This window comes from Seriola lalandi, unplaced genomic scaffold (genome assembly GCF_002814215.2).
Source record: "Seriola lalandi dorsalis isolate HSWRI2012SDOR001 ecotype SW California unplaced genomic scaffold, Sedor1 jcf7180002054562, whole genome shotgun sequence".
Lineage (NCBI taxonomy): Eukaryota > Metazoa > Chordata > Actinopteri > Carangiformes > Carangidae > Seriola > Seriola lalandi.
The window spans coordinates 786,312-800,446 of NW_019525115.1; the positions used below are offsets into that span (position 1 = coordinate 786,312).

The 14,135-nt window shown below is 40.3% G+C and overlaps 1 protein-coding gene across 1 annotated transcript in view; it reads left to right on the forward strand.

Moving 5' to 3' along the window:
• Positions 1-14,135, forward strand: part of LOC147818560 (CUB and sushi domain-containing protein 3-like) — a 293,472-nt gene that overhangs the window by 224,068 nt on the left and 55,269 nt on the right. Inside the window, exon 7 of the mRNA XM_087176618.1 lies at positions 13,547-13,744. Coding sequence (XP_087032744.1) covers positions 13,547-13,744 — 198 coding nt within the window. The remainder of the gene's footprint in view (positions 1-13,546; positions 13,745-14,135) is intronic.

A 14,135-nucleotide genomic window follows, 5' to 3' on the forward strand; every position in this document is an offset into this window, starting at 1 on the left:
CCAACCAATCAAACGGCCTCCCTTCAGGGTCACCACCTCGGCCCATCCAATCAGCTCCTCCTGCCAAGCAGGAAGGAATGTCACCTGATTAGCATAACCAGAAAATGAGCAGGGTCATGCTGACATGGCAGTTTCTGATGAGCTAGACACTACTCTGAGGCAGCATTTAGACAAACGTATCTCTCAACACTGTCAGCCAGTCAAAGAGGATTTTCACCAAATGTATCACCACCCTATAAAATGTGATGAGACACATCGACAGAATGGTCTCTAACCTCTTTGAGTTGCTTCTCATCAGCAGGTTTTATTATTTAAGGGCATTCCATGGGGTTTTTCTCTCAATATTTAATCATCTTTCTATCAGCAGTTTTTGTTACTTCGTTTTCCCACTGCTTTTGATATCTTAACTACAGTCTCCGAGGAAGAAAAACTGCACTTTAACAGTGGAAAGGATTGTAACACAACACTACAAGATAGTAGTAGAACAAGTGATTCATTGGATTTGTTTTTTCCTTCAAAAATGGCTGCTCATTTGATGTAATTGGGAGTTTGAGGATTTGAAAGGTCTCTTCATAGTTCATCTGTTAACCTAAACTATAAAAAGAAGAGCATTGAACTGATTCAAAACGCGATAGGGTTGGCATGCGTTGCCAATGGAACTGTTTCCACTAATTTGACAGTATTTGCTGTGGAGCATTACCCAGTTTTTGAAGGAAGATTCCTACTCAGATATTATCGTAACACAAAGGCTTACCAACAGTATTCAACACCAGACCCTATCCGATTATGATGTTGCTCCTTTGACTTTGCATTCTTGACATCTTGTCTTGTTTAATTTCTAATTGAGTATTGTCTCAATTATGTTTATTTATACCGTATGTTGCAATTCCTTTGTCTTTAATTGGCACTTTGAAAACATTTTCCTTCTCCAGCAGAAATAGATGGTCAGGCATAGCAAAGTTCAGCATGTTGTACAATTTTTAATTGCTTTACACAGGTTTTAATGCTATTAGGGTTGTGGAACTTTGTGCACAAATCGTTTTATGTTGATTGCAAGGAAATAAGTAAAACGCAGTGTGCTACAACAACTACAACAAAAGAAAAGCCTTCATTTAATTCTTTTGGGAAAATATTATCTTAACATCAGATTTTGATCACATGCAGTTAACAGTCCACAGAACTAAATAACATAAATCCAATTAGAATAGCTCCTTTACTTTGCAGCAGACAGGAGAGAGTTTTGCTTTGTGATGTCAGTGTCTGTCATGACAGATAGTTGCAATTATTGAAGTTTTGTCCTCTGATGAAAAGAACTTCTTTACAAATTGATTCCCCAAAGACTGCACACTCCCAAATACACACAAATACACAAACAACACACACCCAAACACTGTGCTATCATGTGCAAGGAGTGAAATAAATTGTGCAGAGGAAACACTTGTTGATTTGTAGCTGATGTTAGGCTGTACTGCACTAATGGTACAAAGACTGGTGACAGAGGAGGAGATGAGGACAAGGAGAGAGATGAAAGAAGACGATATTAAAAGGGACAAGATGGAAACGAGTTGAAAGAACAGAAACAGGACACAAGCCAGCTGCTTATGTCTTGAAGTATACTTCAGCATAAAGGCTGCCACTGTGCTGTATATTTTGATATCACTTCAACAAGAATAAATATGAAGGATAGTTTCAAATCTTCAATTGATCAGCTTTTGCTTCAGAAGTCACGACAGGTGTTTTAACCATTAAGCTAAAACTCCTGCACTTTGTCTCATAAAGAGAATGGATGTGGTTTCTGGATCCATATCCATGTTGAATCTTAGTGTAAACATTTTTTCTGCAAAGTTTATGATTGCTTATTTCACTCAGTACCCATAATTAGGAGTAGCATTAATGAGAAAACAAGCCAGCTGTGTGTGTCGAGGTGCCTGTTGATGTGGTAATGACCTATTTACTTCAGTTTGTTATTCAACCTTTACTTTTTTGATGGGAAAGTAAGGTAATGCAATATTTGTGCTTCTTAATTTACATTCTGTTTGGTTTTCAGACATCATATTGTCACTGCCTTTATGTGTAGGATGATTACTCGGCTGTGTCTGTGTTGGTTGGTTAGTTTCATATTTAAGGTGAGCTTGGTAGTTTTAAATTTGTGTGTGCTTGTGTGAGAGTGTGTGAGTGTGTCTGTGTTTGTATGTGTGCTGGTATCTGTCAGTCAGCTTTCCAGGGGGTCTCTTGATGTTAAATTTAATAAGTCACGCTACAGTAACCACAGCTATTAGATATCACACACATACTGGCACACACACACACAAAGCTAGCTAGCTTAGCTTACCGCGACTGTGCAACCAGGCAACACACAAAGATGTTATCAGCACAAAGCGATGACTCTCTATCTCTCACACACACACACACACACACACACACACACACACACACACACATACACACACACAAACACACACACACACACACATACATAGAAGAACTCTGTGCACTTTTATTAAATATACTCAGTATACACCAGAGTATAGCTGAAGTCGTCACTGGAGACACGAACACACTGTCTTGATTCATCTCTGGGCTCTCTCGTTCCCTCCTGTGGGCCTACCATCTCTACTGTTTTTATTTCCATTTCCATCCTGTTTATTTTGGCCTCCGTCTCCTGCCACTCTCCATCCTCCCACCATATATCCTTTCCTCCCAATCTCAGTCACCTGACTGCCAGATCCACCTACTCACCTGTCTCATAATCCCAATCACCTGAGATTCTCTGCCCACTCATACAGCTGTTCCCAGGTTCTTCATTTTCCCAGCCAGTACTTAAACCTACCATTTCCCCAGATCGTCTGCGTATACCCCAGTACGTTTCCCCATGTGCCTGCTACCTGTTTGTAGTAACTTATTTTCTGCCCATCTACCTGCCTGCCTTTCTTTTCGCCTGCTAGTCAATCCATCTGTCTGTAACCCTGGTTTTCTTCAGTTCATCCATTAAATTTCTTTCACCAAACCTGCCTACCTGCATGTCTGCTTGTGCTTCTGTCACCAACTCCGTAACACACACATTAACAATGTCTGTCTCTACAAGCGGATGGTCTATCTGACAGTATTAGAGACTTAGGAAAGAGCCCAGCTAGTGACCCGTAGAGACAGCAATGTTTATTTCATATATAATACTAAATTTGCAACTTTAAAGTGTTTGTGTTGGTTTCAGTGTCTTTGTATCCTTGTCAAACACAGAGAATAATGTGAAGTTGTGATGAAGAAATAATTGGGTGGATATTCAAGTTGATTTGTGGTGCACAGTTTCATACAAAAAAAAAATTATATTGGTGGCAGGGTGGTACTAGAGGTTAGGTAGGGCATGATGCTGAGACGTCAATATGTGGGTGGGTTTGAAATGGTATATCGAGCTGACCTTCTGCAAGCTCAGGAATAACATATCTTTATCCCATCAAGCAAACTACCAGTTCTACAAGATTCCTTTTGTAAACTTCTTCTCTTCTCTTCTCTTCTCTTCTCTTCTCTTCTCTTCTCTTCTCTTCTCTTCTCTTCTCTTCTCTTCTCTTCTCTTCTCTAATAATAAACATACTGAGGTTATGGTCAAAGTTTTATTCACACTTATCTGTCTGACTGAATATCATGCTAATGTGCATGTGGTAGAGGAGAGAAAGAACGCTCTGGTATTGATCAGCACAAAAAAGCCCTCTGAGAGGACACACTCATTTACTCTGTTCTGTTCAATGACAACTATGGTATATGATTTTTCTTTGAAATCCTCTCTCTCTCTCTCTCTCTCTCTCTCTCTCTCTCTCTCTCTCTCTTTCTCTCTCTCTCTCTCTTTCTCTCTCTCTTGCTTTCCTTAATGGATATTGATTTAGTTTTAGGGACATACAGTAAGCTTCTATCTATTGCACCAGTTGTGTCTTGCTAACCTCTGCTGCTTCTAAACTCTCTCTGTCTCTCTCGCAACCTTTTGAGGTGAACCTGTCTCTCCAGATGACAGTAGTGTGAGTTTAAGTGCAAATCTGTGTGTATAAGTGCATGTGTGTGTGTCTGTGTGTGCATGTGTCACAGTGCAGCGCAGCTTTAGCAGAGTGACAGTGAAGTCAGACACATAACGATTTCCTATTGGCTGTTGCCCCCTGAGGCCTAACGACCCGTTATTGATCTGACCAATTAGCATTCACACCTTTAATTAATACTGAAGCCTGACATGCACACACAAACGCTTGTGCAGACACACAAGTGTGTGTGTGTGAGCATACACACACACAGATTTTTAATTAATAGTGAGGAGAGGGGTGGCTGTGAGAAGAGATAAGAGAAGAAGAGAGGCAAAGAGGCTGGGAGGGCAAGATGGATGTGTGAGCTAGAGAAGGGTCAGTTAGAGAGAGAGGAAGGCAGATCAGGACTCTGACTTAAATCAGTGCAACCCCTTGATATAAGGACTAATGGTCAGAGTGTAATGGTATACTGACTTTCAATAATATAAACAAGCTTACTTATGTTTATTTAGAAAGCTTCTATTAGGTCTACATCTGTAGGTGTAATATTCAGTGTGATAAGTGTGAACATGATGAAAATCAGCCTAGAAAACAGTTTGTTGAACTGTAGCGAAGTAAATAACTGCAGTGTTGGATACAGATAATGTAAGGTGCTGTATTTTCCATGACTAAGCCTACGAAAGATCATAATTGCCAAAATCCGAATGCATTCCTTTAACACGGCTGTCATGTACAGTAAGTCAATTTTAATGAAAAACCTGTCTGATTTTGCAATGCCTGTAAACACTGAGGCCTGTGCCATTTCGTTTGATCATGTCTGATGGAGCTTTGCTCTGGTCTTCAGAAAGTCTGAGTCAGCCCTTTCAGGTCAGATCAAATGATAGCGTTCAGTGTACTGCTGTAGATTCTACAAAAAGTAGGCCTCAGTAAACAAACTAACCCATGATCTTGTTCAATCCTGATGGCTACAGCTTGTAAACACAGAACAAGTCACAGCTGGTGGTAGGAGCACAGACAGGGAAGATCCAAGCGCGGACACACACATACAAGCTGGTACAATGAAGGAACTTTAATAGAGTAAGTGATGAGGACCGGGCTTACAGACAGATTGATGGACAGGCAGACAACAGGTGAGCACATACATATTGCAGGAACGGGAATCCACAGCATATACAGCACAAAGGGAAACAAGCAGGCTTAAGCATAAGATCTGACAACTGTCTGGGGAGAAAGGGCTGGTATAAATACCAGGGAGCAGATAAGGGAAATGAGCAGATGACGGCCTCCGTAGCAGACGGGACTAAGGAACAGCCTCAAGAACAGGCAAGATGTCAGCTGGGGCCCCTAATTCAGGACCAGACGAGACATTGGCTGGGACCGCCAACTAAGGAGTGGACTAATGAATATACAGTATGTCGACTGGGACAGAGTGGGATGGCCCACTCAGTGTCCGGCTTAGGGTCTGGCTGGTCGTTGATCATGGCACTGGGCAGCTGAAGCTCTGATGTGATGATGAGGACCAGGCTTGTAGATAGACAGACGGACAGGCAGACATGGAAACACACAGACATTAGCTAACAGTCTGGCAACTGACTGGGTAAAAACGGGTGGTGTAAATAGTAGGTCCACTGATTTTGAAACGGAAAACAGGTGAGCAGGTGGATGTGCAAACGGGAAGAAAGTCTGGGGACATCTGGTGGGCAGGTGGAGTATAACAGGAGGCCAATAAACAGGGCTGAGACAGAAACCCTGACAAAACCCTGTGTGTATTATTTTTGTTTTTGTTTGTATTTTTTTTTGTATGTATGTGTGTTGGTCTAATGAAGTTCTGTTGGCAGGATGTCTTTAGGGGAAAATCTAATGGTTTATTGAACCATGCCTCAGAGAAACATTGATCACTGCATCAAGGAGCTATACTCGCACGGACACACAGACACAAACACACACACACACACACACACACACACACACACACACGCACACACATACACACATCCTTGTTTGTACACATGCAGTGACACGTACACAGGCACTAGTGTGGCACACACACCGGCGAAGTGGAGGTAAATGCCTTATAATTGACATCCCCATGTGTCTTTGTGAGCAGTCAGACTGCCATCATTATGTGCTCATTCAATTACATTCAGGGAAATTGCAAGGCTGGAAAAGTACATCTTTTCAACTAACGTTCTTAGATGGATTTTCTATCTGTAAAAATGAGGTAATTGTGTTGCACAGGGTTATTGTCTTCTTCAAAATGATTAACTTGTTTCACCCAGTCTCATTAAATTGCATCCTCACCCGGCTGCCTCTAATTGTGTATTTCTATCATGAAAGTTTATACTTAACTAAACTGCATTTCCAAGAATGACCATACTATTCACTTCACTGCATCAATGTGAGCATGTACTTATTAATTCTATTGATGAAATAACTTTTGCATGCACAGTGGTCCATAAAATGATTTATATTTGACCAGTGTCATCAAAAGTAGACAAAGGCTAAATAATCAGTTTGAGCCTAAGCTGTTGTGGTTGAGTAACAAGATTTAGCAAATACTATCCAAATACATTTAGCTCCATACTTTACCTTTCACAGCTAAATTTTCTGGGTATTTTGATGCCAATTTGGCAGTAATCTGCCTCAGTAATTTAACATCATCATAGATCATTTTGAATTGCCAAGTAAGACAGTTCTGCCTCTGACAATTCTGTGTGAGGTAATGTCTATATAGAATATACTGTCCTGGTTTTGGACTGTTTAGGCTGAAGAGAGGATCACGTAAAATGTACACTGGGCTGCTTGAAGCTGCTTCATGACTGTATTGAGTACAGATAATTATTGCTCACACAGAGCAATAAGGCAATCCTCAGGACTGCCTTTACCTCGAGGATTAGGACTCAGATTAGAATTAGGTTTAGGTCAGGGATAGGATAAGGGGTTGGTGTTAGGCATTTATATGTGTCTACAAGTGTCCTCAGAAGTAACATAAGACGAGCGTGCGTGTGCATGCTTTTTGTGGCATGTAATAAACCTAGAAAGACACTACTGGTCTGTTGCTTTGGCTCCACAGTGTTTGATCTCCACTAGATGCTACAGTCATTAGCAACACAGTTGTGTGTGTTTATTAACTGATCTTTACAGCCGCCAGATGATCTAGTGCTTTGAACAGCCATTACTCTATCTGGGAGCTCTCTCTTTTTCCTGCTTTAACGCTCCCTCAGAATCCCTCTGTCTCTCTCTGACACACACACCTTCTGCTGCCACTTAGTCCATTTCCCCTCCATTAATGTTTTCATAATTAATCATAATTACTTATAATTACATCATCACCAAGCAGTCTCCAATCAACAGTTTCTGAGGGGAATTGCAAGTCTAATGCATGTGTATGTGTGGTTTATTAGTGAAGTTCATTCTTGTCCTTGACTCTGTGTACAGGGTCACAGAAGACAAAATACACCTAACCCCAGACAAACTGTTGATATTGGACGACCTTTTTATGCCTCTGTGCGACAGACAGGGCCAGAGGCATTAGGTTTTTTGGTTGTCTGTCCATCATTCCAATTCTTGTGAACACGGTATCTCAGTAATACCTTGAAGGAATTTCTTCACATTTGGCACAAAAACCTTCACTTGGACTCAAGGATAAACTGATTAGATTTTGGTGATCAAAGACAAGCCATGTATTTTGACAAAATGATTAAAGCAGACAAATTGTGATGACATCATGACTTTGTCAGCTTTACCAAAATGCAAAGTTGTGGAACTCTGAATGTTAAGTGTTCATGTAATCACAATTCAAGTGGATGATTGGTGCAGAAATGGAACTCACTATAAAGCCAACAACTCTTAATAGTTTCACTGCTGTAATCTGCAGAGGTGGAATATGGCAAATATCTTTACACAAATACTGCAGAGGTGTACGGCTTTTGGTACTTAGGCATTTCTATTATTCCACTAAATTAGGCATTTCCATTATTGAGAAGCATATAACTTTACTTGCATCACAGCCTTTGAAAAGAAAAAAATAAATGAAAAACTAAAATGATCAAATAAGTCATTCATGGTTGACCTGGGTCTGAACAAAAGTAACCATAATTCCTCAAGTACCCTCTTTAGATCAAGTAAGAGAGCCTCTCTTGCTTCATGAATAGAGAAATGTTGTTTCTCCATCATGAGAACCATTTTCCTTGAGCTGAATCTGGCTTCAAAATTCAGACATTTTTGTGCCAATGTAAGCAGTACTCTAGTTATATTAATTTGAAGTTGGACTTATTGGACTGCGGATGGTGATGGTTGAAGGAGGCCAGAACCGTGGGGGCTTGTTGTACTGCTTTATTGCATATCTTGCCTGTGCTCTCCTTGCGTAGAGGTCTGTTTTAATGCCTTGAAGAGCTAGTGTTATTACCACCATTGACAGGCGAAGTGTGTTCTTCCATAAGTACTCTTATCAAGCACTGACCATTTCAGTTGGCACCTTTTGTCTGTCTCGATCATACTCTTGAGGCATAAAGTAGTTCCAACACACTTTACTGTTTGTTTAAAATAGATTCTGGTTCCCCGTCTCTTAGCTGTTGTATGAAATATCGTCTGACCATTGAATAATATGTACAGATGTGTAAATGAGTTTGAGCATCATGTAACCACTTCAGGGAAAATAAACCTGGCACTTATCTCTTTCCCTTCAAGCATTCTTTTTGCTCAATGTTTGCCCAGTATTATCCCTAAAAAAATATGTTTATTGTCATTTTACATTTTATGCTATTAATGCTTTTGTATAAAAAGGTGTCACAGTTTTAAAATAGTGGATATCTCATCTTGGCATTAATCTTTTCATATTGAAAGAACACAGCCATGTAGAATAATTCCATATTATCCTTCTCCTGATTGTTGAGCTGTCATAGTTAGAATTTGAGGAAATCGCCTGAATCCTAGTATGAATGACAGTTGCTTGACAGCTCTGCAGCAACTTTCTAACAATGGAGGGTTTGTTTGGGGGGGAAAATTGTGTCAAAATTGTACATATGGATGTATTATTGTTGATTGAAATGGGCACAAAATGGCTTATTTTTTTAACCTAGACATTGTTTCCAAAACTGCACTAAAACCCTTTAAACCTCAAGTTTCCATGTATTTTCCATAATTTTTCTTCTTCACATTCAGTTTCAGCTAATCCAGAGGCCTCCTAATTCAGTGATGTTAATCAGTCACTGTGAACAAGAAAGTGTGAATTGTGTTTTGCCAAGTTAAAATATTCTGTACGCACACTGGAGCACTGAGCTGAAATGAAATCGACCTATTTAACTTCAGATATTTGCTTGTATAACATCTGTATGATGCTCTTTCAAAAATAAACCCTAAGATGCTAAAGAAAATTATCCACAATGATGTATAATACTATGACAAGAGGTAACTAACAGTGTTGACAACTGCTATTTGACTTTTTTGTAATGCCCTAAAAATTACAGTGAATTTAAAAAAAAAAAAAGACATTGACAAGTGTTCATGAGAAGATTCGTGGAGAATGGTCATACAAATTGAATGGACACTGTGGGATCTAAACAGTAACAGTATTGTAAACAGACTGAGGTCATTGTGAAATTAAATCTGTGTTTTTGCCTATGGCTTTGTCAGAAGGAGGCCACGAGACCACAAAAATGATGCACAACTGACACCATAAAATTCCATTAACTTAACGGACTAAAAATGTTTTATGACACAAGTTTTTCACAAGTCTATAAAAAGAGTTGGTCAAAGTGTTGAATAAATCAAACTGACTCTTAAGTTGACAGCCAGTGAAACCTTCTACAGATGTAGGTGCCCCAGAACACATATCTGTTTGTTACAGACCTCAGGACTCATTCGTCTGTTCTGTTACAGTTCTTATAAACCTTACATCTTTTATGGAAAATGTCTTGAAATGAACTTTTGAAAATAATTTTTCAGATAAAGTAAATAGAAAATCCATGTACATGGTTTCTTGTAACAAATTCTATGCTTTATTTTCAAGCATTCAGCATCTATTCTGTTCCGGTATAAAACCTGGTTCATCTTTTATAAAAGTTACTGCTGACGGAGGTGTAAAACCTCCAAACTCAGTGAATCATCCCTCTCTGTCTTTGCCTCTCTTTTCTTATTTTTGTCTTCTTCTCTGTCTCTCTTTCTCTCTCTCTCTCTGTCTTTGCTGTCCTTCACTCCCCCTCTCCAATCCTCCCATCTGCAGTGTCATCCGTCTCACTTAAAACTCTTAAAGCATGGCAGCATTCTCTCTCTTTTCCACCACTTTGCTCTCGCTTTTTACCCACTACTCAGTTCTTTTCTCCCATCTCACTTCTTCCCTCTCTGTCTCGTGCTCCCTGTACCTGGACTCAACTGTAATTGCTTATCTAGGGAGAAATAAAAGCCAGGTAAATGGTTGGGGTGGTGATGGTTGATGGGGTGTTTGTGTGTGTGTTTGTGTGTGTGCGTGTGTGTGTGCGTATGTGTGTGTGTGTGTGTGTGTGTGTGTGTGTGTCTGTGTGTGTAGCTCAAGTTTTACTTATATTGTTGGGACCTAAATCCATTTACACAGTCACATAAGATCAAGTTCCCATTATATAAAGGGGTTAGGGTTAAGCATGTAGTAGTTATGGTTACGGTTAGAGTAAGTCTTCAGCAATTGTATGTAAGTCAATGTACTGTCCTCTGAAGTCATGGAGGCACGACTCTGTGTATGTGTTCGACAAAGTGTACGTGTGTGTGTGTGTGGGTGTGTGTGTGCATGAGTGTTGGTGGGTGTGTGTGTATATATATATATATATGTGTGTGTGTGTGTGCACGCGCACTTGTGACGAATGCAGATAGTTCTACAGATGGCCCATAAAAGCAGCAGCTTGTAATGAAGCAACTGAGACTGAAATCATGGTTATGGTAAACTGGGGACAGACAGAGATAGGGATAGAGAGGCAGAGATAGATAGATAAAGAGAGTGAATAGAGAGGAGGAAGAAGTGAGGGTAAGAGAGAATAAATAAGAGAGGGCAGGCAGCAATAAACCATGGAAAGGAGTGTGGTGTAGCCACTGGCTACTGAATAAACTAGTGTAATGAAAGTATGTGATGTTCACAATAAACTAGGCAGAGAAAGAATGGAAGAATGAAGGGATGCACAGAAGGGATGATATAGTGGTATGGATGGAACAAGAGAGAGAGAGCGAGAGAGAGGCAAGGAGCTGGCATGTCATCAAAGTTTTTAGTTGAGGAGGAGGGAATGGAGGAACAGGAGGGAGGGGATGGGTGGAGTGAGACAGACGGAGACACTGAAGGAAGAGGGGGGAGAGATTAAAACATGGGAATTAGAGATAAAAATAAAGGGGTAAAGAAGCAGAAACAGATGGATAAAAGAAGGAAGAAAGAAATAAAAAAAGGGAAAATGAGGCAGAGGAACAGTAAAAACGATGAGTGTTAGAACAAAGATGGGTATCATGAAAATGTGGTGGAAGGCACCAATTAAAAATGGAATGGCTAAGAAGGGAAAGTCTCCGTTTGTGTGTTTCTGATAGCACCTGGAATCACCAACAGACTAGCTCTGTGTGTGTGTGTGTGTGTGTGTGTGTGTGTGTGTGTGTGTGTGTGTGTGTGTGTGTGTGTGTGTGTTTGTTTGTTTGGGGTGGGGGTAGGGGGGGTGTTGGTGAGAGGAAATGTGTGTCTGATAGGATACTGAGTAACAAACATCCTGACACAGAGTAGGGCCACACTGACTGGCAAAATCAATAGGCCAACAGGTCACAGCACTAGGCCAACCTGACATCCAGACACAATACAGCACAGGAGGTCGCCACAGTGATGGATTACCCTTGTTGTGTGTGTGTGTGTGTGTGCTAGTGTCCAACTGTGTCTTGTCAGTGTGCATTTCTGTAACTGTGTGTCTATGTGGAGATAAGGAGGATGGGGGGTGGGGTCAGGGTCTTTAGCAAAACGATTTTCCTCTCTCGAATATGCTGTTCATGCTTTGTGAACACCAGGATGTTATACACCCTTTACAGAAAACCTGAAACAGAAACTTTATAGCAACTAATTAAAGCACTTGAAGGGATGCTTGGTGTTTTTATTTGTCTGCAAAGGAAACAAATTTTAAGGCAAAGTTAATTCTGTTATTAGGGTCTTTATGTTCTAGTTATATCTGTTTTGAAATCAAATTCAAAATCAATGAGTCTAGTGGACCTCATCACATTCAAGATAGATGCTAATAAATGCAGAACATCCACATGACCCTTTTGAGTAATCATCGGCAGCGTGGCTGCAGTGGAGGTACAGAAGTAGAGAGAGGGAGGGAAGCATAATTGAAAGGTATGACAATAAAGTCATTGTACAAATGAATCAATCAGCCAACCAATCTAAGAATCATTTAACAGTTCATTTACTGACATCAAATCTTGTCTACCCTCTGCCTGCTTTGTGAAAAATTTTTGTCGTTAGCATGGAGAGGATTCCCCTGCAGTTGTACGCTTAGCTTTTTATTTGAAGATTATTGCACATATTTGAAGTTTAAGGAGTGAAGCACAGCAAGGTTGTCTGAGTTTCTGGTGACAATTTAAAAAAAAAAAAAGAGCAGTTCTGACGCCACCTCTCATTTGGGAGCATACTGAGCATGGTCTTTCTCACTGCTACTTTAACTTCCTATCCTTTCTCTCATTTTCTCTTCACCTTTAACTTTCTCTATTCTTCCCTCTAAAGCTCCTTCTGTCTGAGTAGTTTCATAGTTCTATCTGTCATGTTGGGCATCCTCCATCTCTCGTTTTCTTTACCTCCCCCTCTTCCTGTCTCTCTCTGCTCCCTCCTCCCCCTCACCTCGTCTGTCTCTCCCCTTCTCCCTAACCCCCTATCTGTCTGAACAGTTTCATAGTTGTATCAATCAAGCTCAAACAATAAGACCAGAGTTGGTCCCTGTTCTCCCATCTACTTCCTGGTTTATGGCTTCTAATACCCCTTTTCTCACTCTCTCTCTGTTGTGTGTGTGTGTGTGCTTGTGTATGCGGATGTTTATCTGCACACTTGTACATGTGTCATAGGCACAGAACTGTAGATGTATCTAGGTGGAATAATGTGATTAGCTATAAAACATTTTTACATTACCTCTCTCGCTGTCTCTGAGGCTGAGTTCTGAGTCTGCTTTGACTGGGAATGCAGTCAAAATGTCCTTTTACAACCATCATGCTTTGCGATATGTGTTATAAAGAAATATATATATATAGGCTTAAGGATCTATATATAGGCTAATTGTGTGCTTGGTGTAAGGTTTTAGAATAGCCAACAGTGACAATATGTCACAAGCTATTTCTGACTATGAAACTGTATTTTGCAGTGTTTGGACTGAGGCTGTAAATGCTCCAGATGAGTCTCTGGAGTAGATGCATTACTGTGCAAGAGCTGGGTATATTATTTGGTCAAGTGATGGATGAGTTAGGGGAAATGCGTAGTGAAATGTTTTAATAGAATTAATCCCAAAAAGACATTGAACAAGCCTAAGACTTGTCCATTTCTCTTTCGCTCTTTCCCTCTGCAGAACTTCACAGCACATCTTGTGGAAACCCTGGTGTTCCACCCAAAGCAGTGCTAAGTGGTGGCGGCCGTTTTGCTGTGGGAGATCGTGTGCGGTACAGCTGTGTTCCTGGTTACGTCTTGGATGGCCATGCTACGCTCACTTGCATCACCAACGCCGGAAACACTGCTGTGTGGGACTTTCCTGCTCCAATCTGCCGAGGTACAGACAACTAAACCTATATGTGTATGTGCTCGACTGGATATGAAGAGTTTTATTCTAAAATGAAAATATGCCATCCATCAATTTGAACTACATGTCAACATAAAAATGGATGATTAAAACAGAATTTAGAATGATTAGATAAATAAACACTTGACACTTAATTTTAGAAATTTTAGAAATACTGACCTATATATAATGCTTCTTCAAACAAAATATATAGAATTTTGGAAGAAAACTCTTAATATAATATTTCTGTGTGTGTGTCTGTGAGAGAGGCAGAAAGACAGACAGACTGCGCATGCGTTTGTCATTGTGTATGTGAAAGAGAATGAGGCAGGCAATCCAAGAATGCTTTTGAGGACTGGGTGTTTGCAGTTAATTTTATGCT